Source organism: Vespa crabro, chromosome 14 (assembly GCF_910589235.1).
Source record: "Vespa crabro chromosome 14, iyVesCrab1.2, whole genome shotgun sequence".
NCBI lineage: Eukaryota > Metazoa > Arthropoda > Insecta > Hymenoptera > Vespidae > Vespa > Vespa crabro.
In genome coordinates, this window is record NC_060968.1 from 2,559,143 (window position 1) to 2,584,250 (window position 25,108).

Genomic DNA, 25,108 nt, shown 5'->3' on the forward strand with positions numbered 1-25,108 from the left:
TGGCATGCCTCGAGAACGTGAGAGGTGGGTCCTCCTCCCCTGGCACTTCTCTACGCTCGCAATATTCGTACTTTTTAAAATACTTCGTTAGATTCGAGATTAAAGTTGAAATGGAAGAGCATCGGCCGTATTCCGACGAATGAACGATTCCGATGAAATTTACAGAATATAAAGAGAGTTCGCGCGTCAAAATGAAATATATAAAACGTTGCTATCTTTCAACAATCTTTTTTCTTTTTTCGTCGCTTTCTTTTTTTCTTCTTATCTTTCTATTTTTTTTTCTTTTCTATTCTTTATTTTTTCTTTCCTTTTTTTTTTTTTTTCCTTTTCTCGTTCGAGTTACATTTAATAATATACGTTATTATTTGGACAATCGAAAGATATCCTTTTAAAAATACATACGTATTATTTTCGATTTCAACGAGTTTATCAATGATGTTACGTATAGTCTTTCAATAATTATACATCTCTTACGTTTATAATTTAATTAAATTTTCAAACGATTATGAAATATTTTTCAACCTGTACAGAAAAAATAATTCGACGTCACGACGGATATAATAATAAACGGTATATTTAAATAAAAATAGGATGAGAATTGTTTTGTTTTTTTCTTGTTTTGCTTTTCTTCTTTTTTTTTTCCTTTCTTTTTTTTTTCGTTCAAGTGCCGCCAAGAACATCATAAAAGTTATTTCTATGAATTATAAGTGAGTTCTTGAATTTGTACGGGGTTTCGAGAGAAAAAGAAAAGGAAAAAAAAGAAAAAGAAACAAACAAACAAACAAACAAACAAACAAACAAACAAACAAAAATCCAAGTTATATGAAAAATAATTAAAAAAAAAAAATAAAAAAATAAAGAAAAAAAAAACAAACCGTTCTAATGAGTTTTCACTCTACTATCGATCTCATCTGATCCTCGTTCTAGTCTGCTGGAATACGAGAAACAACATTGAAGGGGTTCCGAACAGACTCGACAGAAAGCTGGCTGGACAGTTTGGTGACTATAGCTGTGATACGCCATGGGCATTGATCGAATCAGCAGCACAGGCAATGGAATCAAAACACGACGAAGGAATCGAATTCGTCCTGTGGACGGGGTAGGTCGAAAGGTTCGATTCGAACTTCGTTGCACTCGAAAAGAGCAACCAAGTGCAATAAAGAACAATAAATATCTTCACGTGCCCTTTCTTTATATAATTAATTCGCCTTGTAAATTTTTTTTTATAGAATATTAACCGTTTATTGTAAACCCTGAAGAGAAGTTCTTTTCTTTATCTTCTTTTTTTATTTTTTTTTTTAATTTTCTCTCTCTCTCTCTCTCTCTCTTTCTCTTTATTTCACCCTCTCTCTCTCTCTCTCTCTCTCTCTCTCTTTCTCTCTCTTTCTCTTTCTTTCTCTTTCTCCCCATTTTTATTTATTTTTTATTTTTATTTTTCTTTTTTTTTTTTTTTTTTTTTTTTCGAAACAACGAGAATCTTTTCGCGTATAAAATAAATTTTATTTCGTTCGTTCGGGTCAACGTACGCGTTTGCGCCTTCGTTTGCTCGCGTTATAATCTCGCAAAACTCTGCCACGATTAAAGTCGACAGAATGGCGTGCACATGTACAGGTTTACATCGTAATACCGTAAAGAGAAATATGTATGTACGCACACGGAAAAGGGCGCCGAGTTGGGAAATTCAAGCTCGAATCGTTTCGACATTTTTGATAAAACAACGTGATTTAGCTCTATGCAATATATATATATATATATATATGCGTATATATATACGTATGCGTAGTGTATACGTATATTTTGCCAACAATAATAATTAAATTGACCGACTTGATAATCGGTGAATTGCGAAATTCGTATCCCCCTATTGTAATCAACTCATTAGTTTAATCCGTATATTGTATTAATTATTAATCGCATTCCAATTCATGCGTAACGTTTGTTTGCAACTTTGATTTATACCGACCTATTAAAAGGAACGTTTTTCGTTTTAATTATGTACATAACCATGATCGAATATAATACTAAAATACAATATAAAATCTTTTTATCCTCGAAAGAAAGAAATCGTTGCTTCGTCCTGCTATAATTTTCCATCGTGGGAAAAATTTTCCATCGTGGGAAAAATTTTCCATCGTGTAATAAAATTGCCCGAGTTAAAAGATAGTTTAGTAGTAGGAGCGAGAAGTATGAAGAAAAGAGAAAAAGAGAAGAATTAAAGGAAAAAAGAAGAAAAAAAAAAAAGGAAAAAGAAAAAGAAAAAGAAAAAGAAATAAAAGAAAAAGAAAAGGAACAAAAAAAAAGATAAAAAGAGAAAGAATAATAGACTTAACTAGCTATATATATATATATATATATATATATATATATATATATATATATATATGTCGAAGGAGAACATAAAAGTTTGCTGCGCGATCCTCAAAGGGAAAATTGTTACTCTCTTCCTTATCGTTTCTTCGTAGACTCTCATTATTATCGAACCGTCGTCCATCGACCATGGTCACCACTTCTCGTAGTAATCCCTAGCGAGTGCGACTAAGGCTAACGAGGTCGTAACTACTTGTTGCAGTGACGCGCTGACGCGCACAGCCATGAGCGGCGAGCTTCGACTGCAGTATTTGCAGAATTTGACTGATCTGTTGTCCCGCACGTTCAAGGCACAATTTGTGTTTCCTGCATTGGGACACGAAGACATAGGAGTGAGCTTCGAACAGCTCTCATTACTCTGGCAACAATGGCTGCCTCAAGAAGCTATGGATACTTATTTGAGAGGTTAGTATTGAAACAATTGTCGTTATTATGATATAATAAAGAAACAGAAGAAAAAGAAAAGAAAAAGAAAAGAAAAGAAAAAAAAAGAAAAAAAAAAAAGAAGAAAAAAGAACCACCAAGAACGAGAAATAACATTTATCTTATTTATTCCTATATTTATAGCTGGCTATTACACGATCGAACAGAGTTCCGCGAAATATCTGATCGTCTTCCTCAATACGAATCTTTGGATGAATCTATCGGAAAATCGTATGGCGCATCGAACCAGCGGTATCACCGTCGATAATTCACAAGATCCATTTGGTCAATGGCTATGGTTCGAATCCGTTTTGAAAAAGGCACGGAAAGAGGATAAAGCGGTAAGGTCTTAAATAAGTTTATCAATTATTTAAACGTGTTATCGAGTTTGTCGGTTTCTCTGCCAAACGAACGTGCCATTAACTTAAACTAATTACAAGACCAACATAGTCGCTAAGTATCTATCGTACAGTTACGTGTATTAAGGGAGGAAGTTCGATAATTAAAAGGATCAAGTGATCGCCATGGTATTAACCGGAGACGTAGAATTCGTTTGAAAGCTTTAGGTAACGTTAATACCTAGGTGGTTATGTACCGAGACGACACGCTCGCAAATGAGATTCCGTTGATCGCCCGTCAAAACCTGACAGGACATGATTTATCGACGAAGCATACAAAGTCCATCCTTAGCTCTGTTATACCAGACGATCACTATCGAGAACGATGGAGATCTCACTTTCCTTTTCATGGTTTACGCCTAATCGTTCCTTGGATCAAGACTCCTCACCCTTCACTCCCCATCCCACTTGTCCATTACTATATTCACTCGTTGTTACTTCGTTTCTTTTTCTTTCTTACACTTTGAAGGATTACTTCAATCACGATATCGATAATCGGACAATTTTTACGATCAATCTAACTACCATTGATGGATCAGAGAATATCAGCAGAGTCAATTTTTCTTACGAAATTCTTAAGTTTGACGTGGAATCTAAAAATGAGGAAGAAGGAACCATTATATGTTAGGAGTTAACTGGTAACAATTTTTCCTAAGAAAAATCCTTTTGAAAGAAAACGATTCGGTTAGTTGTATACCGACGTTAGAAGAAGAACTGTATGGAGGACGGGGACGCAAAGGGACAAATATCGCGGCTCAAACTTATCGGTTATCGATTATGCCCTAAGGCGCATTGAACGAGGATGACATACGCGAGGAGGAGCTTACTTGGGCTTTTCCTACGCGAGTATACGATGCAACCCCTGCTATCGATAAATTATGGAAGGACTTCGTATTCTATGGACGACGAGCTACCAACTCTCATATACATACATACGTCGTTGCACGCCTATGCCATTGATCCCGATCGGTATTAACCACCATATCGATATATAGCATTCTATATATATATATATATGATACACCATAGCCACCATATCTGACACATAAGTACACACGAGCGTAAGCAGTCCTGGCATTTCGTAGCACGCTCCAATAGCTATGGATCGTACATTTCCCACGATGGTATTGTCACCTCTATAGGATACCAAAGGGATTCTATTCTATTCTATTCTATTCTCTCTCTCTCTCTCTCTATCTCTCTATCTCTCTATCTCTCTCTATCTCTCTCTCTATCTCTATCTCTATCTCTCTCTCTATCTCTCTCTTTCTTACGGCGTTCTTACGAGATCTCAGATCTTTGTTAGAGGCTTATGGCATTTTTCAAAATCTATAAATGTTCTCTCAGTAAAATAGACTCCGGAGTTAGCTATTTCATTTCGTGATATATCTTCGAGACATGGGATTATACATATAAATATACTACAATGAAAGGAGAAAGAATTTTTCATTCGTCCCTGAAGTTCAAGGCTGACGTAATCCTTTAAACATCAAGATAACTCTAAGAGATACGTTTAAACGAGTTTTCGAAATTTCTTTAAGAGTTATTTTTCGGCGAAGTTTAATAAAATAAAAGTTCCATATGGGTTGTCGAGAAAGGTATGGGATAAAAGTTTATGAAAGAGGGAAAAAGGAAATATATCGAAGGTTATATCTACGACGTTCCATCCGACCCTTGTTTGTTCTACGTCGAAACTCATTCCTAAGTTAAGCTTTGATCGATTTTCGTTTGCGGGCCAATGAAATTAATGTGATGATTGGGGAAAATTCGAGAAAATATTTCACGTCTATTAAAACGTATGAATATCTATGATGTTATATGAGACACTCGTTATCGATATTAAAATAAAATGAGAATGTTCGAAACTTTAATCACTTTTAATATATATATATATATATATATATATATATATATATATATATATATAACCAATGAAATAATTAATGTTATTACAGGAAGGAGAGATTTGGGTGAATGGTAAAAAAAAATTTTTTTCCATCGTTATCTCTATAACATTTTCGATATTTTTTGTTCTTTTACGATTATAAAAGGAGGAGGAAGAAGAAGATGAAACAACAAAAAAAAAAAAAAACAGAAAAAAAGAAAAAGAAAAATATTAAAAGAAAAAAAAGAAAGGAGAAAAAAGATAGGAAAATTGCAATGACATTTTTTCGAAAATCTTTTTAAACCATCAAACATATAATACATCCGATTTAACGATCGATAGGGATATAATCTGTAGATTGTAATAATCCATAAGCAGTTTCGGTTTCCTTGATCCGACGAACCACCAAACTCGAAAACCGAGGACAGAGCTAGGAAACGGTATGGCAACGACGAGAGAATCGATCGATTCTCGACAGGCCGATAATACGATTACAAATTACGGGCCGTTTAAGCGCGTCAGCGGCAAAACTGACCAATCAGCGTCCCTATTGTAGTCTCGTCGGATTCGTTTCTATCCAAGTGAATGGTACTATGTGAATCTTGCACCTTTTACCTACTTTTCCCATTGTTATTTTCAAATAGAAATACGTCATTTATTTCACTATTTTTCTCTTTCTCTCTCTCTCTCTCTCTCTCACACACACACACATTGAAACTTTTTCATCGATTATTATCTAACATTAAATTATTCCTTAATAAATAAAGAACAGTCAACGATATGTAATAATATTATCTTGATTAAAAAATGAAATAAATCACTTATAACTTTATTATCATACTTCCTTATCAATTCTATTATCGTCCTATAATTACGAATTGGTTTCATTAATCGAAAATCCTTTAATCAAGCGTAACATAACGTAGGTAGGTAGTATCTGTATGATAAAGATATAGCTTCAAAACTCGATGAAAGGCGATACACGAGCATAGTTGTCTAGTACATCTGTTGTCCTAAACGTTGAGTCCGCGTGTATATATCAAGTTGAGAATATCGTAGGAAAGCTCATCGACCGAATGTAAGCATCGAGAACAACGCGCCGTGGTCTCTAGTTTCCTCTTGTTTGTTCGGTACTCGGATTTCGGTATACTCGGATTAGTATACCGAACTTCATATAATGGATTAATGCCTGGAAGAGATTAAATACTTTATCATAAAAATATAAAATATATCTATGAGATATAAATTATTTTAAATATTTTCGAATAATTTTTATTCAATCTCATATAGACAATAGAAACATTTTAACTTTGATTCTATTTTATAAACTCAAGTTCGAATAATAATGGTTAATGAAAAATATATATATATATATATATATATACATTATATATATGTATATACTTACTCCTCGAAATATCCGATAAGTTAAGCAAATAGGAAGTTATTATCGATCTAATTACTTCCTCCATTCGAAGTACTTCCTCCATCTTCTCTCATTTCTCCTACCTCTTCTTATCAAATCTTTCATCTCTCTCTCTCTCTCTCTCTCTCTCTCTCTCATTCTTATTCTCTTCTAAAATGGCGTTCGCCGTAAAACGATCCTAAAATGAACGAAGAAAAGAAGTTAGTCTCCCTTCCGACGTTCCATCCCATCAACATTAGTAACTTTTCTTTCCTCCCTTTGTCTACTGTCCGATTCCGTTCCCATTTTTGCTCATTCCCAAGTTCTCGAGATCGTTCTTTTACTGGGAATGCTATCTCGATGACGGTAGACGGCTTTGGGATCAAGCCTGTGGAATGATATCATCGTAGAACCAGAAGAAGAGAGGAGAGAAAGAGAAAGAGAAAGAGAAAGAGAGATTGAAAGAGAGAGAGAGAGAGAGAGAGAGAGAGAGAGAGAGAGAAGGCTAATTTCACGAACGTGCTCGATCGACCGTCTACCATGTATGCATGTATCTACGTAGAGAGGTATACTTCCTTCCTTCCTTCCTTCCTTCCTTTCTTCCTTCCTTCCACTTGATCTGTATGCAGGATCCAACGTGAATCCCTATAAGAAAACGATATAGATACGCGGTATATGATCATGCGTGACTTTATACGCAGAGATGCATTTCATGAATACGATTATCCATAACGTCGAGTTTAAATTTCTTTTACTTTTATCCCCTACGTAATTTTCTACGGTTTACAGTTGAATCTCCGTTTCAGAAAACGACCTTTACACGAACGTAAACACGAGAGAGAGAGAGAGAGAGAGAGAGAGAGAGAGAAAGAGAAAGAGATAGATAGATACGATAGGAACGACGACACAAACGAGACTAACATTGCCAACCTACATACATAAATATATATATGTATTTACTTGAACGTAAATAGAATTATTTAACCTTGATATCTTTTTGAAAGTTTAAAGAACCGAGGATAAATCGAATAGATCGTATAATATTATAGATCATTTTTTGTTTTTTTTTCTTTTTTTTTTTTTTTTTATTTTTTTCCTTTTCAAAAGAGTATCACGTATTAAATAAAATACCTACGTATGTATATTTAATTATTTTAATTTTATTTGCTAAACGCTATCTTGTCCTTCTTAATCTCTCCCAAAAGAAAAAAGAGAGAGAGAGAGAGAGAGAGAGAAGATTTTTCTCTCTCCAAAGAAGCTTAGAAAATATTTGTAGGTTTGTTTGTTGGTACCTTCAAAGAGAATATACGCAAACCATTTATGGTTAGTAATGAGAAACTTTCCACCCTTTTCCCCCTTGAGGCTAACTCATACGTGTCTCGTACGTGACTCGCATCAAGGGTGTATTTAGTTAACGCGTATACTCACGTGACAAAGTTGACGTGGTAAGGTTCTAAAAAAAAGAATGTGTGACATTACTTTCTGGTGTGTGGAGCAGGTGTTCATCGTCGGTCACACACCACCAGGAGTTGATGATCGTGAGAGCGGTACCGCAACCCTGAACGAGAGGCACAACGCCAAGTACCTTCAGGTGGTACGTCAAAATGCGGACATCATACGCGGACAGTTCTTCGGGCACTGGCACTCTGACACGTTTCGTGTCATCTACAGTGACACTGGTATGTGCGCTTTCAGATAAAAAAAAAAGAAAAAAAAAAAAAAGAAAAAAAAGGGGGAAAGCAAAAAAGAAAAAATAAAAAAAAGAAAGAAAGAAAGAAAGAAAATGAGGACACGGCTCTCTTTCTTTTCAATTCGTTCTCACGCCACGAAATCTCTGAATGGCTCATTAGCAACGTAGAAAATTTATCGTGATTAATTTCACAACTCATTTTATACGATGAAAATTCTTCGTATACTCGAAAGAATATATATATATATATATATATATATATATATATATATATATATATTCTGGTTGCTTTATCTTGATAAAAAAAGAAAGAAAAAAAAATGATTAGCTCAGGAATAACTTTTCGTTTGTGATATATCTTTAATTTTTTTTCTCTCTCTTTTCGTTTTTTTTTCTTTCTTTTTTTTTATTATTATTGTTATTATTATTTTTTGTTATTATTATTATTATTATTATTATTATTATTATTATTATTATTATTATTATTATTATTATTATTATTATTATTATTATTATTATTATTATTACTTTACGAATGTATTACGTATCGATAGGAAATCCAGTCTCCTGGATAATGATAGCACCTAGTATATCACCGAGTACACCAGGAGGAGGACCGAACAATCCCGGATTTAGGCTGTACAAATTTGAAACTGATACAGGACAAGTAAGTAATAAATTTCAGGATGAACGGAGTCTTCTTAAATCAAGGAATCAATGGCGATTATCGGGATATATTCTTTCCTGTTCGCAGGTATTGGATTATTACCAGTATTATCTTAATCTAGCGGAGGCAAATAAGCAAGGCTCGGCAGATTGGAAGATGGAGTATTCGCTCTTAGAATATTACGAAATGAATGAGATAACAGCGATCAGCCTGCATGATCTCGCCGATCGATTCACGCAATCCAGCGACTACGCTTTCGTAAGGTACGTAATTAATGAACCTTTTCGTTTTTTTTTCTTTTTTCTTAAATGCCATCAGATAAAATTGAAAGTTGGTTAACTTTTTTAACATCTTTAAAACGTCGACGAAAGTAGATGAATTGAGGATTTCGATAAAAATATCTCTGTGATTGAATTTTATTTTTTTCTTCTTCATTTTTTTTCTTTTCTTCTTCTTCTTCTCTCTTCTTCTCGACTAATCCCACTCGGATTCTCACGTCGATCAATAATGAAATTAATCAAATTTGAAAATCCTGGCTCCGCAACGTGTATAGATATCTCTCAATTATACCTAATAACTTTTCACATAATGTAGAAGAAGAAGAAGAAGAAGAAGAAGAAAAAAAAAAGAAAAAACAAAAAAAAAAAAAAAAAGAAAAATAAAAAGAAACGTTTATATTAATTGTACTCAAACACCTTCCGTTTTCGTCGTACATATAATACTAACAGCTGGCATTAATTAGTTCCCTCGAAATCATTAAAATCTAATGTGCCAGTCAAAGTGAGAGGAATAGAGGGAGAAAGAGGATAGGGGTGAAAGAGAAAGAGAGAAAGAGAAAGAGAGACAGAAAGAGAGAAAGAGAGAGAGAGAGAGAGAGACAAAGAGAGAGAAAGAGAGAGAGAGAGAACAGGAAGTTTCGAGTCTCGAGCTAGCACGATATTACAATTTGACGGTTGCGTGAGATATTTCGTATCACGGTGAATCGGTCTACTATTAATAATTCCCATACTTCTCTACGCAATTATCCGCGATAATAATTTCAGGCAAGTAGAGCAGATAGCTGTCTGCCCTTTTCGAGGCAATCGCGCCATTACGATGCTAATGGTCGTCCCGATACGGTCGATCGAGACCACCACACATTTCATTTATTTTATCAATATACATTTTGTATCTGTATATACATAAATACGTACATAAATACATACATACATACATACATGCATGCATGCATACATAGATACATGCATACATACTTATACATACATATATGAGGAACCGACGAAAAATTAAAGCGAATTCTTAAACGAGATAATATCTTCCGACAAAAAGATAAATACGTAACGAATAATAAAACAGAAAAAAAAAGAAAAAAAAAAAAAAAAAAAAGAAAGAAAAAAAGAGAGAAGAGAAAAAAAAAAGCAGAACTCGTGCCTCGGGTTGGCTCGACGATCCGTCAAAAGTACAGGGAACATTTGATATTCCAGTACAGTACTTTAAACGAACGTGACAAACATTTTTATCGATGTTCATTTCGACCAATGCCGGATATACTATCGTATTTACTCTTTCTATGAGACTCGAAATAACGATCACCATAGTTACATCATATTAGATACAATTTTATTTCAAATGGTTATAAAAGTGTTATTAGAGTAATTAATCATGACAAAAGTCTCTCGTGTGAGTTAAAGTGAATCGATAAATAATTAAAAAAAAAAAAAGAAAAAGAAAAAAGAAAAGAAAAAAACACGGTTTCTAAACCAGACGGATAGAAGCAGAAGAATAGAGAGAGAGAGAGAGAGAGAGAGAGAGAGAAAGAGAGAGAGAGAAAGAGAGAGAGAGAGAGAGAGAGAGAGAGAGAGAGAGGAAGAAGTTATGGAACTTTGGAAACAAACTTGCGACGAGCAAGAGCTATAATAAGTCCCCGAGAGAGCAGCTTTCAAGAAGTCAAATATTATTGGAAAGCGTACTTTTGTCAATCGAACGTACGACGAACGGAATGGAAACATGAATTTCTACGGAATCGATGGTATTAAATAAACTAAACGTCGAGAGAATGAAATACTCTTTAGGAAAAGAAAAATATATATATATATAACAAAATTGTTTTATCGTACAAATAAATATGTAAAAAATAATTCGAAATAGTTATAAACCTGTTTGACAAACTACATAGAATGATTCGTGAAAGGAATAGAAATGAAATTTTTAATATCTGTCAAAAATACGTAGCATGACGTAGCTCCAACGACGTATCAAAATGTCCAATCTGCTATGATTGATAAGCCGATCAAAATCTCTCGACGTTATATATTAACGAATCATGCTATGTTTCATGATTGTATTAATCTTGCAAGCACCCTTGCAAGTACTTTCTCATTATGCGCAGATATTACGCAGCTAATACGGTATCACTGCCACGGGAAGTGGAGAAGATTTGGGGTTGCGGTGGTCCTTTGAATGGGGTCTGTGCTTTGCATCATTATTGCACGGTCACCCGACTCAGCGTGCAATTGTTCAAGGAATGTTGCGCCTCTTATGCATATCCATTGGCATCAAGAGCAAGATCGCAGACGTCGTATCGCAGCCTGTCTATCGTCCATATCATGCTAATCATCCTTTTGCACTTCGTAAATCTATTGCAAAACCGGTAGGATGCGGAAACGAAAAGCTCTCAAAGAGCGGCTACGATCGAAGCTGTCACCTCGGCCGCTTTACACGAACATTTACTAAGACACTTAAACCATACACACGCAGAGATACAAATACAGCTACGTTTCTTCTTTAGTCATCGTGTCGTCCCGAGAATCAGGGTCGAAGCGCCCGCACTCTCTTCGTCGAGATAAGTAAATCCTCGTTCTAGGATAGCCGACTATAATGGCGACTATATACGTATCTCGACGTAAAGAACGTCGCAAGCGCGATCTCCTTTGTCTCCTTCCTTCCTTCCTTCCTTTCTTCTATCCTTCTCTCTCTCTCTCTCTCTCTCTCTCTCTCTCCTCTCTCCCTCTCTCTCTCTATCTATCTATCTTTCTCTCTTTCTTATCCTCATACTCCTTTTTTCCCTCCTAACCACCCCTCAAACGACATCTTTATTCTTTTTTCGTAGATCCTACATGTGGGTTACTCCTTACGATAGTCACATCGTATTCGATGTTTTTAAGGATAAATGCGAATATCGTCGACTGGAATGATTGGAATCGTTGAAATTTTCCTACTCCCTTCTCCCTTCTCGTCCAACCTATTCCTTCTTCTCCTTCTATTCCTCTTTCTCATTCTCCTCTAACATCGAATCCTGTTCGTGCCATCGGCAAAACGAGATTTCCAATTCCATTTTCGCTCCCCGCAACATTATCTAAGCTATCACGATGTCGGACTAGAAATTTTCTCCCGTCGACGTGACGGCTGCTTTTCTAGAATTTTTTGCTCGAAAAATCCCTTATTCTCTTCTTCTTTATTTTTTTTTTTCGTTCTTCCTCCTCCTCCTCCTCCTCCTCCTCCTTCTTCTTCTTTTTCTTTTTCTTTTCCTTCCTCTTTTTCCTTATCCTTTCTTTTGCGTTACGTTTTATATATAAACCTACATCATCCAACGTTCCTCAGATGGTTAGGACGTTGATCGAATGGAACGTTTTTCGAAACGCGAATGACGGATGGTTCTATTGGATCTGGTGCGTTCGTTTTATCATTGCCCTATTATTTGCCAAAGTCAACGTTGTTGTTCCTTTAAAGGGGGAGGGGAAGGGGTGCGGCTTTGAGCGAAGTCGAAGACTCGGGAAAGTGACAACGTCGGAGTGCATAGCTTAAAGAGCCATTATATTCGTACCACCATTTTGCGATTGTCGAAACGATGCAGTATTTCTTAATAAACGATTCATGGATTTGTATGAATAGTTTTTCTTTCATTAAAATCCTCCTTAATTCCTCCTTCCAATCGATAATCGTCCATTCGATCGTTGCCATTGGTATTGGGGGAGGGTGGAAAAGCGGGGGAAAAAAAGAGGAAAGAAAAAGGAAAAGGAAAGAAAAGAAAGAAAAAAAAAAGGAAAAAGGAAAAATTTGTAAAAAGCAACGATATAATGAAATTAACTGTAGCAAAAGTAGCGTTTATAATCGAATAAATTGAAATTTCGACCGATGGAACGAACGTTTCTGAAATTCGCACTGATCAAAAGTTTGACGAAAAAAAAAAAAAAAAAAAAGAAAAAGAAAAAAAGAAAGAAAGAAAAAAAGAAACGGAATCAAAGAAAATTTCCGCTCAGTGGATCGCATTATTAAATTATACCACGTTCGATTTCATTGTACACAAATCGTTAAATTGTTATTTTCAAAAGTTAAATTATGATTAAAAAACATTGTCGGGAACTATTAAGTGTTTAAATACAAATCCAAAAATGTTCGATTCTTTGTGGTTCTTTGTTCACAATATCCAATGAAATTTCAATGCTAGAATTCAACGAAAGCTTAATAAATGCCGCGAAAATATATATATATATATATATACATATATATGTATGTGTATGTGTATGTGTGTGTTTGTATCTATATCGGTAGAATATAACGAGACAGAGTAGGGAAAATCGCAATTAATTTCATAGTCGGTATAGTTAGTACTAACCAAGTGGAGTTCCTGAAACGAGCTCTGCTTCGAAATACCAGATGACAACGGATATGAAGATAAGTTGTTCATTAACTCTAAGGTGGAGGGGGGGGAGGTCATTTAACAGCAAAATGTGAGAATTTTGCTAGCTTAATGAGAATCCGAATTCACTATACGAAATCACAATTAGAAAACAAAGATCTTGATACAGTCCATTCTTTGACTTAACTTGATCTTAACCATCGTCGATGATACGAGAAATTATTTACGAAAGATCCTTTGAAATTATCAAATATGTCTGTTTGAAATTTGGAACGTATGGAATATATCAAAAAAAAAAAAAAAAAAAAAAAAAAAAAAAGAAACAAAAAAACAAAAAAAAAAAAAAAAGAAATTCCTTCTCAAGGATATTCCTTTTCTTTCCCAGCCCCCACTTGTTTTCTTACGATCTCGAAAGAAAGAAAGAAAAAAAAATGAATAAAAAAAAAAAGAAAAAAAGATGTATAAAAATGTAACGTTTAGAGTACGAAACGAGGACAAAGAATTTTCGACCCCAAAATTAGGACTTATTTAACATAATAAATCTCTACGTTATACGGACTTAATACAGTGCCTCTGGCAGCAGGAAGCACGCAACCTTCCTCGGCTTTTTCTTTTTGTGGTTGCTCCTGTTGGTGTTGTTGACGCTGATGGTGTTGGTGCTGCTGCTTTTGCCACTCTCTGTCTTCTGGAATTATCGTGTACAGCATATCCTAGTCATAATATAGTACTATATGTAGAATCATGAGAGAGAGAGAGAGAGAGAGAGAGAGAGAGAGAGAGAGAGAGAGAGAGAGAGAGAGAGAGAGAGAGAGAGAGAGAGAGAGAGAGAGAGTATGTATGTGTGGATGGTGGTTCTCAACTGGGATGAACTAAAACTCAACTTTTTAATCTATAAACTCGATTTTTCGATTAAACGTCATACTGACAATATTCGCGATATTTTATATGTTTTTCTCTTTTGTTTATTTATTTTTTTTTCTTTTTTCTTTTTTGTTTTTTATTTATCTTTTTTTTTTTTTTTTTTTTTTTTTTATATATGAGCGAGTAACCTGAAACAATGGTACTTTCGATAACGATACTAAAAAAGAAAAAAAAAAAAAAAAAAAAAAAAAAAAAAAGAAAAAAAGAAAAATAGAAAATAGAAATATTCCCTGATCGATCGGTTCTTCATTCGAAAATATACTCCATTTTGATCGAGGAAACGTATCCTTCCTCCATCACGTAGATCACGTATATCGAATGTGTATGTTTATCGCTTGTGGGCTTCATCAAAGTGGATGTTTACAGATCAAATGGAAGCGAGAGTACATACATACATACCAACAACGTTTGATCGTACATGTATTCGCAATACTTGTATCTTGTTTTGCCTCGATAGTCGAGAAAAAGCTTTGTTTTTTATGAAGTTTCAACAATGACATTCTCGCTATTCTTTTTTTATACATGTGAATTACTTTACACACACACACACGCACACACGCACACACGCACACAGACAGATATAAACACAAAAATACAAAACACACATAAACATGTATGTATGTATGTAAGTATGTATGTATGCATGTATGTATGTATGTATGTATGTATGAATGTATGTGTATATATGTCCTTACGCAAACGTGATTCATTCAATTCAAATAGCTAAGTTATAAAATGTAAAAGGTAACAATTCCCTTCGCGATAACGTCAACGCGAATAAAATATACAATTTTTACGAGGAAAATGTAAAAGAAAAAAAAAAAAAAAAAAGAAAAAAAAAAGAAATCTCTCATCTCTCTCTCTTTTTTTTCTCTCTTCTTCTATCTTTCTTTCCTTTTTTATTCCCTTCCTAAAACTTGCAAAGCTCTTGAAAGAAAATGTTTTATGTACGTATAAAATGGAATACCGATGGTACACGTTAAGAAAGGATTCCACCAAACGAATAATACGATTTGAGTAAGATATCTATCTCTGTGCTCACTGTATCATGTATTTTACAATAAACTATATTATTAAAACCGATTCGTATTATAATTTTATATCCAATCTTTTTTATTCATTTAAATCGAAAAAATTATTCCTCCTCTTATTTCACGATGCATGTATGTGTAGTATAGATTTAAAAAAAAAAAAACAAAAAATAATTTTCTCTTTCCTCCATTCCCCCCCCCCACCCTCTCTCTCTCTCTCTCTCTCTCTCTCTCTTTCGTAGTTACGATACTTAAGATTATAACCTGCTATAACGTGTTATTATTTGATTAACGTTGTTATTGTTAAAAATCTCGTCTCTTATCATTAGATATAATACCTTATTCGAGCGGTGTTAGATCGTTGTATTCGTATTTTCAAAGACAATCTATTTCTTTCTTCTTTTCCTTTAATAGTATCCATCCCTTTACTCATTTTTACTTTATTTTTGTAGGCAAACCGCAATGGAACCAGCGGTTGTACGCGTATACGAGTAGGTCCGTGATGACGTTATTCGCATGTTGCTCACGCAGTTGGAAAAAGACCACGTACGAGCACTGCGCGTATCATCGAAGCTCGTTAAAACTGTACGATGTCCTAGGATTTTTATTACGCTTGAAAGTCTGACGAGACAATATTGTGTGTTTTGTGTGTGTGTGTGTGTGTGTGTGTGTTTTTTTACTTTTCTTTCTTTTCTTTTCTTTTCTTTTCTTTTTTCTTTTTTTTTTTTTTTATTTTACTCTTCTCACCAATCTCCCACTTGCAAATGTTCCTTAATCTTCTTCAAATAAAATACTGAGATATATATTTGTAACACTCAACGAAATACTTTTCAGTATTCTACTTTTCTTTCTTTTCTTTTTTCTTGTTTGTTTCGTTTTTGTTTTCTCTCTCTCTCTCTCTCTCTCTCTCTCTCTCTCTCTCTCTCTCTCTCTTTCTCTCTCTCTTTCTCTCTCTCGTCTGTCGCTAATTAGAACACGTAGGATATTATTCCATCGGACGTTCCCTCTGAAAGATAAAATTTTCTATAATAAAAATAGCAAAAAGAAAAAAAAGAAAAAAGAAACAGAACAGAAAAAAAAAGGAAGAAATAAATAAAAATAAAAAGAAATAAAACAAAAAAGTATACAGATATCAATTAAAAATACCGTTCGAAAAATTAATTAGAACCGTCAGGACTGCTTGACAAATGAGGCAGAAATTAACCTGCAAGCCTTGTTACTTACATCTATAATACACGGTACACGGATCGAAGAGAGTGACAATCTCAACATACATTCTATCCGTTAGTCGGTATAATCGGATTATTATGTCACGACTTATGCTCGTGCTTGGCTAACGGAAGCGACTGCCACGACGCGTCGGTAGATGGTTTGAAAAGCTTAGCACGTATTAACATTTTTCTGAGGGTGAAAGAGAATGCTTTCTTTTGTCAGTCCTATGTAAAGCTTGAAACTTGCGATAGACGGGGCCTATGAAAGTACACGTTACGACTCCTGTTGCTCTCCAACATTACATATATATATATATATATATAAATATAAAAATATATATATATATGCGTGTAGAAATATACATGAGATAGAGAAAGAGAGAGAGAAAACCGGAGGAGGGTTGAAACGCTTGTCAACATCGTTGGAGAATGAAGAAAACACGTTTGCAATGTTAAACTGCGACGAAAGAGAATACGATCTTATATTCTCTGTGCACACGCTCTGACTCGCCCTTAAAACTCCCTTCTTTTTTCCTTCATTTTCGAACTTTTTTCCGTCCAGGGTTTGCCGGCCAGTCGGCGTGTTGCGGTCGACGACTCCTTCTACATGCACGACGGACGTAACATCGCGAGTTTTTTGTACCCTTCATATCCTCTCGTTTTTCTCTCTTTCTCCCTCTTTCCCTCTCTCTCTCTCTCTCTCTCTCTATCTCTCTTTCTCTTTCTGTATCTCTATTTATCTCTGTCTCTATCCTTCTCATTCTGTCTCTTTCTCGGGGGAACATAGCGTTTTTCTTCAAACCACAGGAGCAGAATGCGATCCGTACACACCTAACGAGTGCGTGTATACGTCAGCAGGCGTTATACGTAGGAACCTAGGTGAAAATCAGTGGACGCTGTTCTGCTACGGTTAGGTGTAGAAACAACTACGAAGTAGAGTTAGCAACGGCTGAAAAAGGTTTATACACTGTGACTGCTACGTTGGATTTACGTTGCTTTGGTTTATGCCGTTGGACGGGCGAAAAAAAAAAAAAAGGGCCACCGACGTGCTTTGCTTCTTGCACCCTGTTGGATCTCTCTCACAACAGGAGAGTAAAATGGCGGGCGTTATGTGGACGGCAAGGGAAATACGACTTGTTTTATGTATACACCCGTATTCGCTCGTATCGTTCTCTTAAACTTTCCTTTCCCTTCGATCAGCCTTCTTTTCTTTTCTTTTCTTTTCTTTTTTTTTTCTTTTCCTTCCTTCCTTCCTTCCTTCCTTCCTTCCTTCCTTATCACCTTTCATTTCATTCTTTCTTTCGTTCTCCTCTTCCTTTATTCTTTCGAGGGAATGACTTTGAGTATTGCACCAGGACCTATTTCATTACGACGATAAAAAGAGATTCCTTTGGTAATGCGTTCTAACGTCAACTGATTCCTTTTAAAAGAACACGAGAAAAAGATGAAGACGTTCGATCGTTGACTATCATTAAAGATTCGACAGGATGGATTTCGGAGAAAGCATCAACGTAAGAGAGTCAGGTATATTGGAAACGAATCGTCGTAGATAGATCCCATCTTCGTTTGTGGCTTTTTCCCTTACTCTTTTAAACGAAAAAAAGAAAAAAAAAAAGAAGAAAAAAAAAGAAGAAAAAAAAAGGAAAAAATAAAGAAAGAGAGAGAGAGAAGAGGGGGAGGGACAGAGAGAGAGAGAGAGAGAGAGAGAGAGAGAGATTTGAAAGCTATCTCTTCCTACTGAGATCTAACTGACAAAGAAAAACCAGACCGCCCGATATATCAGTGCAACGTACCACTATCTTCGAATGCACTCAACGAAATTTTATTTGCCTTGCAAGAGAAATATCGACTTGATACGGCCACGATAAAGTTTCCTTTCTCTGTAGTTCGAGGAAGAATAGAAAAGGGGAATTGTTGCCGGCCGTTTCACGTTTTCATTTTTTGATATGTATATAGTAAGAAAATTCTATTTAAATTGTGAAAGAAAAATATACGACGAATAAGAGGAAGCGAATTCGCTGGCGCGTTTAAGTATTCTCGCGTGAACCCCACGCAATGTGGGCTTTATATATCGGGTCACGCTATTGGAAAAGGGAAACCTATGAGTTTCCTTATGCCTGATCGAAGCATGTCAGCGACGAAGTACTATGGTACTGAAGCCACCGTGAAACGAGAAAGCGGAACCCTTGCGATTTCGTTTTACATTGTGAATAATATACTATTACTTTCTTTTCTCTCCGTCTCTCTCTCTCTCTCTCTCTCTCTCTCTCTCTCTCTCTTTCTCCGATCTAGTTTTCTATTTACTATTATTTCTTCGCGCAAAGAACGAAATTCTGAAGCAATACGATAGCAATAACGATAGCACCACCATAAAGAAACCTATAAAAGGCATAAAAGAAAACTATATATTGAATAATTTCGTCACGTTTAAAGTGTACCATCCATTAGATATTAATTTTTATATAATATCATTGATTTTAATTTTAAAAAATATCGTCGTTCACGAAACGAAATTTTAATCGCTATAATAAAATTTCATATTATTTTTTCATTTATTAATAAATAAATTATAATTTCGAATGATAATGATAATAATAATAATTCGATGTTAATTTTGTTTTTATTTCTATATGATAAATTGATGGATAGATAGATTGGAATGAGACCACTTCCCAATAATGACTTTTACCTTTCCCTTCATATAAAAATAAAAATAGCAAAATATTCTCTAGAGAAAATAGTAATATCGTTTTCGCGAACACGTCCCTCCTGTTCTCTTTCTCTGTTCGCTAGACCGTGTTGGTGGATCAATGAAGAACGTGGTAGTAAGTAGCTTTTACATTGTGGTTCCAGCGGTTATGTGTTACATAGACCTGCTGCCTCAATAGAAAAAGCCATCTCTATACACACTTTTCGCCCAAGCGTTGAAGTCCGAGCAGAGGCGTGGATCGAGCGAGCAAGTCGCCCGGAGAAAAAGCAATGCCGTTTTATGCCCTCTTGCTTGACGAGCACTTAAACTTCCTATATCCAACATCGTCGACTTTTTCATTCATTTTCCGTCTCTCTCTCTCTCTTTTTTCCCCTTTTTCCTTTTTTTCTCTCTTTTTTTTTTGCTTTCTTTCTTTCTATTTTTCCGCCCCCTCCCCTCCATCCATTTCCCAACTATCTCGTACTCTACAATTATCGCATTATTTCGTTGTTGAATAGTCCATCGAAATATTTTCGGTATGACGTCATTATCGATTGGTAATTTCACGACATGAAAATATCAAAGTATTCACGTTTCCAATTATGAATCGATATCGTTGCCATTTATTGCATCGCGTACATTTGTTAGCCGCATCCTTCTCGATACTCGCATGGTTTACAAATTGATAGATTTTATTGGGTAAAACGAGTTATATTACATGATGAATGACACCCGTCCAGTATCCTCCTCTATCCCCTCCACCTCCTCCTCCTCTCCACCATCCCCGGACAGGATCTGTCCGACGATCGATCATCGAAATAACGTTTGCTTGGAAAAATAATTAATCCGCAAGAAATTTCATCGGTCCAACGTTAACGTGACGTTTAATGAACATTATCTTTCTTTAAATACAATCGAGGAATTTTGATTTCGACAATGATTACTTATTCTTGTCCATCAAAGAAACATTTTAATCTCTCTCTTACATCTTTCATGAATTAATTATTAATCCATTAGTTTATAATCAAATAATAATATCTGACTCGAGATAAATTTTTCTTCGATTTTGTACTTCTAATCAGTGAATTTTTTGAATAATTACGAACTCTTAAACAATTAAAGTTGTAATTATCGTCTTTGTTAGTAGAAACGAGGTAACCACGATCAGCGGTACCACTGGCGCGTTGCATCGAATATTTATGGCTATCGTGGACATGCGAAACGCGCTTACATCGCGCGCCGAATCGCATAGTCGCGGTCTATTTCGATCGTAATACCGACCGTCTAAACGATTAATTTGACTCGATATACCGGTGCTATCTCGTAAATGCTCGCTTTCAAGAGAGGCTCCGTGGCTTTATTCGAAACTCTAATAAATCTATCTATCTCTCTCTCTCTCTCTTTCTCTCCCCTTCCCTCTCTCTGTCTCTCTCTCTCTCTCTCTCTTTCTCTCTTTCTATCTCTTTATACAGATTTCGAGTAGATTTTTCCTGACAAATTTAGTATTAAAACGTGTTGGAAAGGATAAACAATTAAAAAGTTAAAAAAGAAAGAAAAAAAGAAAGAAAGAAAGAAAGAAGAAAAAAGAAACAACGGAAGCGTCACACTTATTTATCCTTCTTGTCATTTACGAGCAACTAGTTCGTAATGCCTTTCAATTTAATTTCAAACTGCAGGGATCTCGATATAAGATAAGAGAGAGAGAGAGAGAGAGAGAGAGAGAGAGAGAGAGAGAGAGAGAGAGAGAGAGAGAGAAAGTGAGATATATATATAGTTAGATAGATAGAGAGAGAGAAAGAGAGAGGATGATAGCTTGGCTAATTAATTCGCAAGTATTATGTGTCGGTAACGTCGTAAAAGTTTGCCTCGCTCTCGGAGATTGGACCGGTCAAGGAAGGAACGAGAATCGAGGATGAGGATCGAGGACGAGGATGAGGATGAGGATGAGGTTGAGGATCGAGGACGAGGACGAGGATGAGAAGGAAAGCGGAAAGTCCGTTTCGCGGCCGCTTCGCAAACTCATTATAAGCAGAATCTCGGTAGCTAGGTAGCTCTCGGGATGTCATTCGTGTTGAACGGAGCAACGGGTTATCGCGTTAACGCTCGTACGGACTATCGATCGGCAGGACGACAAAGTAGCGCCTAGTGGCTCTATACTCGGTCTGTGACACGTGTACAACGTGCAACGCACTAATACCAACGTTCATACCGCATCTACCTGTCCGTCTATTCAGTAACGGTACAACCACTATAACAACTCCTCTCACTTCTCCCACCTCTTTCTGCAAGCCCTGCTACCCTCGTCCGTCCTCTTCAAAGCGATGCCCGCTTTTTTATCGGCTTTTATTGTTCCTGCCACATTCTGCGGAAAAATCCGCGCGGGCTATGCACCGCATCGCTACGAGACTACGATAAAGTGTTGCCTGCGTTCTGTAATTAAAGAGTTTCTCCCCTCTATATATCTCGTACAGCAGAAACGTCGAAGTTCGCCGATCGAAATTTTCTCTCTCTCTCTCTCTCTCTCTCTCTCTCTCTCTCCCTTTCGTTCTATTCTTTCTCTTTTCTTTTTAAAGAAACACTGAAATATCTCACCAAGAAAGTTTCTTAGATCGTTAATTATAATTTTTTATCTGCAGATTGGAATTAGTTCATGTGCATTAGTTCTAATTAATTATAGACAAAGTCAATGCTCCTTTTGGCTCGACGATTATACATATATATATATATATGTTCTGTTACTATCGATGTCACTTGCATCCTTCGATCGCGGTGACATAGCCATACGAACGGACAAGTGACATTAGTAACGGACCATATTAGTTGCATGTCACGTGCCACGGTTACACGGGATTTCGAACGAGAGGACCTATCGATATATTCTTCATTGATATCCGAATTAATCGGATACGGAATAAGGATAATTGGAACATTCAAAGATATTTGAAATTATTTCTACGTTCGTTTTTCTTTCTTTCTTTCTTTCTTTTTTTTTTTTCTTTTATGATATTATTATCAAAAATAAAATCATAAATTTTTGTTATGATAGGAAACAGATGAAATATTATTTATAAATCCTTAATTTATAAATCGTTTAGAGCAAGAGTGAGATCTGAAAAATACAAGATCTTCGTTGATATAAAAATATACATGGAGCATATGGATATTATTGCATTTTTCTTTTTCCCCTGAGAAAATTTATCAGAAATGATTTCATCAGATTATTAAAATATAATTTTTACATTATATGGGATATGAACGAATTATATCAATTACTTTAGTGCGTTACACTACGATTCGGTCTTAAATCTCATATTCTAAAAAAAAAAAAAATAATAACCTTAAAATTAACAATGTCCATGCAAGGAGCCATAAACGTAAAAACACATTAATCCATGCAAAACCCAATATGCTTTAAAAATTCACGTTGTAATAAATTAATTTTGTTCCGGGCTCACTGACATACATAAGTATTTTACAACGAGATAATATTAAATCATTTTTCATTAACGGCGAAACATCGCAGCGCAATTTTATTCAAGATAAAGTGCATATCTGAAACAAACATAAACAACAATTATCAATTTGATTAAAAAAAATATTACTGTGTATTATTACCATAGTAATATCATTTAATTATATAGGTATACGACTTAAATCGTTTAAAATTAAAATAACGATTATTAAACATTTACAGACGTATATCGAATTGTTAATAAAACAATCAAAGTAAATGATTTTATCGAATAGTCATTAATTAAATACGTAATAGCTTCTAATTACAGTCGCTAATAATAATTTCTAATAATTAGTATACATATTTATATTAAAAAAAAAAAAAAAAAAAGAAAAAAAAAACAGCCACTCAGGTGCTACAATACGCGAAAAATGAATACAACTGTCCTTGTCTGATTCAACGAAGTTCACTTGAAACATAAAAGAAAAAAGACAAATTAGTTGTGTGACTTTTATTATATATTTTTTAATACTTTAAAAAAAAAAAACTAAATAAGCTAAACGTGCTGCCAGATGCATTTTTTTATTCCCTATCTAACCACACTGTTCCATGCTATAACGTAAATGTAAATAAATTTTTGAATAAAAATTCAACGGATCTCAAAGTTTTCTAAAAAAAATATATGCAATTTTTTAAACATATTTAATGCGATATTATTTAATCAAGAAAATCTATGAAATATTTAATTAAAAAATAAAGAAGTTAATAAATCTGAAAATTATATATATATATATTTTTTTTTTTTTTTTAATAAAATATCCGATTGAAAGTAAATAAAAAATATGATCGATATTACAAAAGATAAGTTTAATTAATTGAAACATATTAATAATATAATAAGAATGAACATTATACTATTTTTAAAAAATATGATTAACGACAATTCTATTTACAATCTATCCTAACTTTCGTATCTTCTGATAAATCGAGACACATATTTTACGTGTCAGGGAAATAAAATGTATCATCATTTTTAATTATAGTCGTTAAATAAAGACAAAAAAGTAATTTAGTGGTACGAAAGAATAGAGAAAGAATGTCATGAGATCACAAGCCATTTTCGAGTTTCATCATCGAAAATGATACGTCAGCAATAGTTACCCTCTTGAGCTACAGTTTGTGGAGGCCTCTTCAGCATATAGCCTCTTCTAGGTTCATCTTATAAGCAATAAAAAAGAGCATTCACTATTAGAATTATTTACTATTAAAAGAAATAAAAATAAAAAAAATATTATACATTCTATAAATATCTCAGTTTCAGTATTTAAGATGATCAAAGAATTCGAGGATTTCATTGATCGTATAAACGAATACATTCATTCGAATGCTACAGCAGAAATTTATTCTAACTCTTATGAATCTATTACAAGTTAGAATTAATTCTTCGTACATTAAGATTCAATGATTCGATCAGAAGGAAAAAATATATAATATGTATAAAATTTTAACTTTGTTCCCAGATAAACGAATGACTAATTAGTATAGTGCTAAGTGTCAATATATTTAAAATTAAATATCCGACACGTTCTAAAATCTTTGCAAATTTAATAAGTATTATTTTCTCAAAGATTTTTAAGTCATCTAATAGAGATCTAATTAGAAGATTATGGATTAGCTACGAGATAAATTAAATAAATACTTTGCGAAATATATTTAAGTCTCGTAAACATTCCGTTTAAATCTGGCGGCTTACGTCTTACCCGATTCCTACCTGGTTAAAATTAAATACACTTTCAAGCAGAAGTATGCTACATGTTTACTTACATTTATATTTAAAAAATAGCAATTCCAACATATACACTTCACTGTTCTCTCACATAATGCTACTGCGCAAAATTCTAAAATAGAGAATATCCCCCAGGGCGTCTCCAACAATCTAGCTCAAACGCATCTAATTCTTTACTATTTAGAAGTACGTATCAATTGCTTTAATCGATTTTAATGGCTAATGTTTATTGCGTAGATGACTAAAACAAAACATACCAATATATACTAGTACGATAAATATATACACATACTAGTAATATGAGAGTATTTTAAAAGATTTACTAAATATGGTAGATCTATTAGACAAAACGATAGTAAAAATATATTATGTGTAATAAGGTATGTAATAATTTAGAAATTATCCCGAAACAATGCGTATTCTACAACCTAAAACGCATACACAGGTGCAATGTACAACGTGCATAATCACTAATGCAATGACAGCCGCCAATAAGGGGAGCTTAAAACTAAATCCATAGTAATAGTTTCTTACCCAAACGA

At 34.5% G+C, this 25,108-nt stretch overlaps 2 protein-coding genes across 18 annotated transcripts in view; one reads left to right on the forward strand and one right to left on the reverse strand.

Annotated features, from left to right (window-relative positions):
• LOC124429198 (glutathione S-transferase D1-like) overlaps positions 1-547 on the reverse strand; it is a 49,613-nt gene extending 49,066 nt beyond the window's left edge. For all 5 annotated transcript variants that reach the window (XM_046974152.1, XM_046974155.1, XM_046974151.1 and 2 more), the window contains exon 1: positions 1-547. This exon is cut by the window's left edge and continues 680 nt beyond it. The gene's annotated coding sequence lies outside the window, so the exon portion shown is untranslated.
• LOC124429197 (acid sphingomyelinase-like phosphodiesterase 3b) overlaps positions 1-12,719 on the forward strand; it is a 36,662-nt gene extending 23,943 nt beyond the window's left edge. For all 13 annotated transcript variants that reach the window (XM_046974147.1, XM_046974139.1, XM_046974138.1 and 10 more), the window contains 7 exons: positions 928-1,099; positions 2,570-2,772; positions 2,935-3,131; positions 7,977-8,157; positions 8,723-8,835; positions 8,923-9,098; positions 11,225-12,719. In XM_046974147.1, the coding sequence (XP_046830103.1) occupies positions 928-1,099; positions 2,570-2,772; positions 2,935-3,131; positions 7,977-8,157; positions 8,723-8,835; positions 8,923-9,098; positions 11,225-11,489 (1,307 nt within the window). In that variant the 3' untranslated portion in view covers positions 11,490-12,719. The remainder of the gene's footprint in view (positions 1-927; positions 1,100-2,569; positions 2,773-2,934; positions 3,132-7,976; positions 8,158-8,722; positions 8,836-8,922; positions 9,099-11,224) is intronic.
• Positions 12,720-25,108: the final 12,389 nt, after the last annotated feature.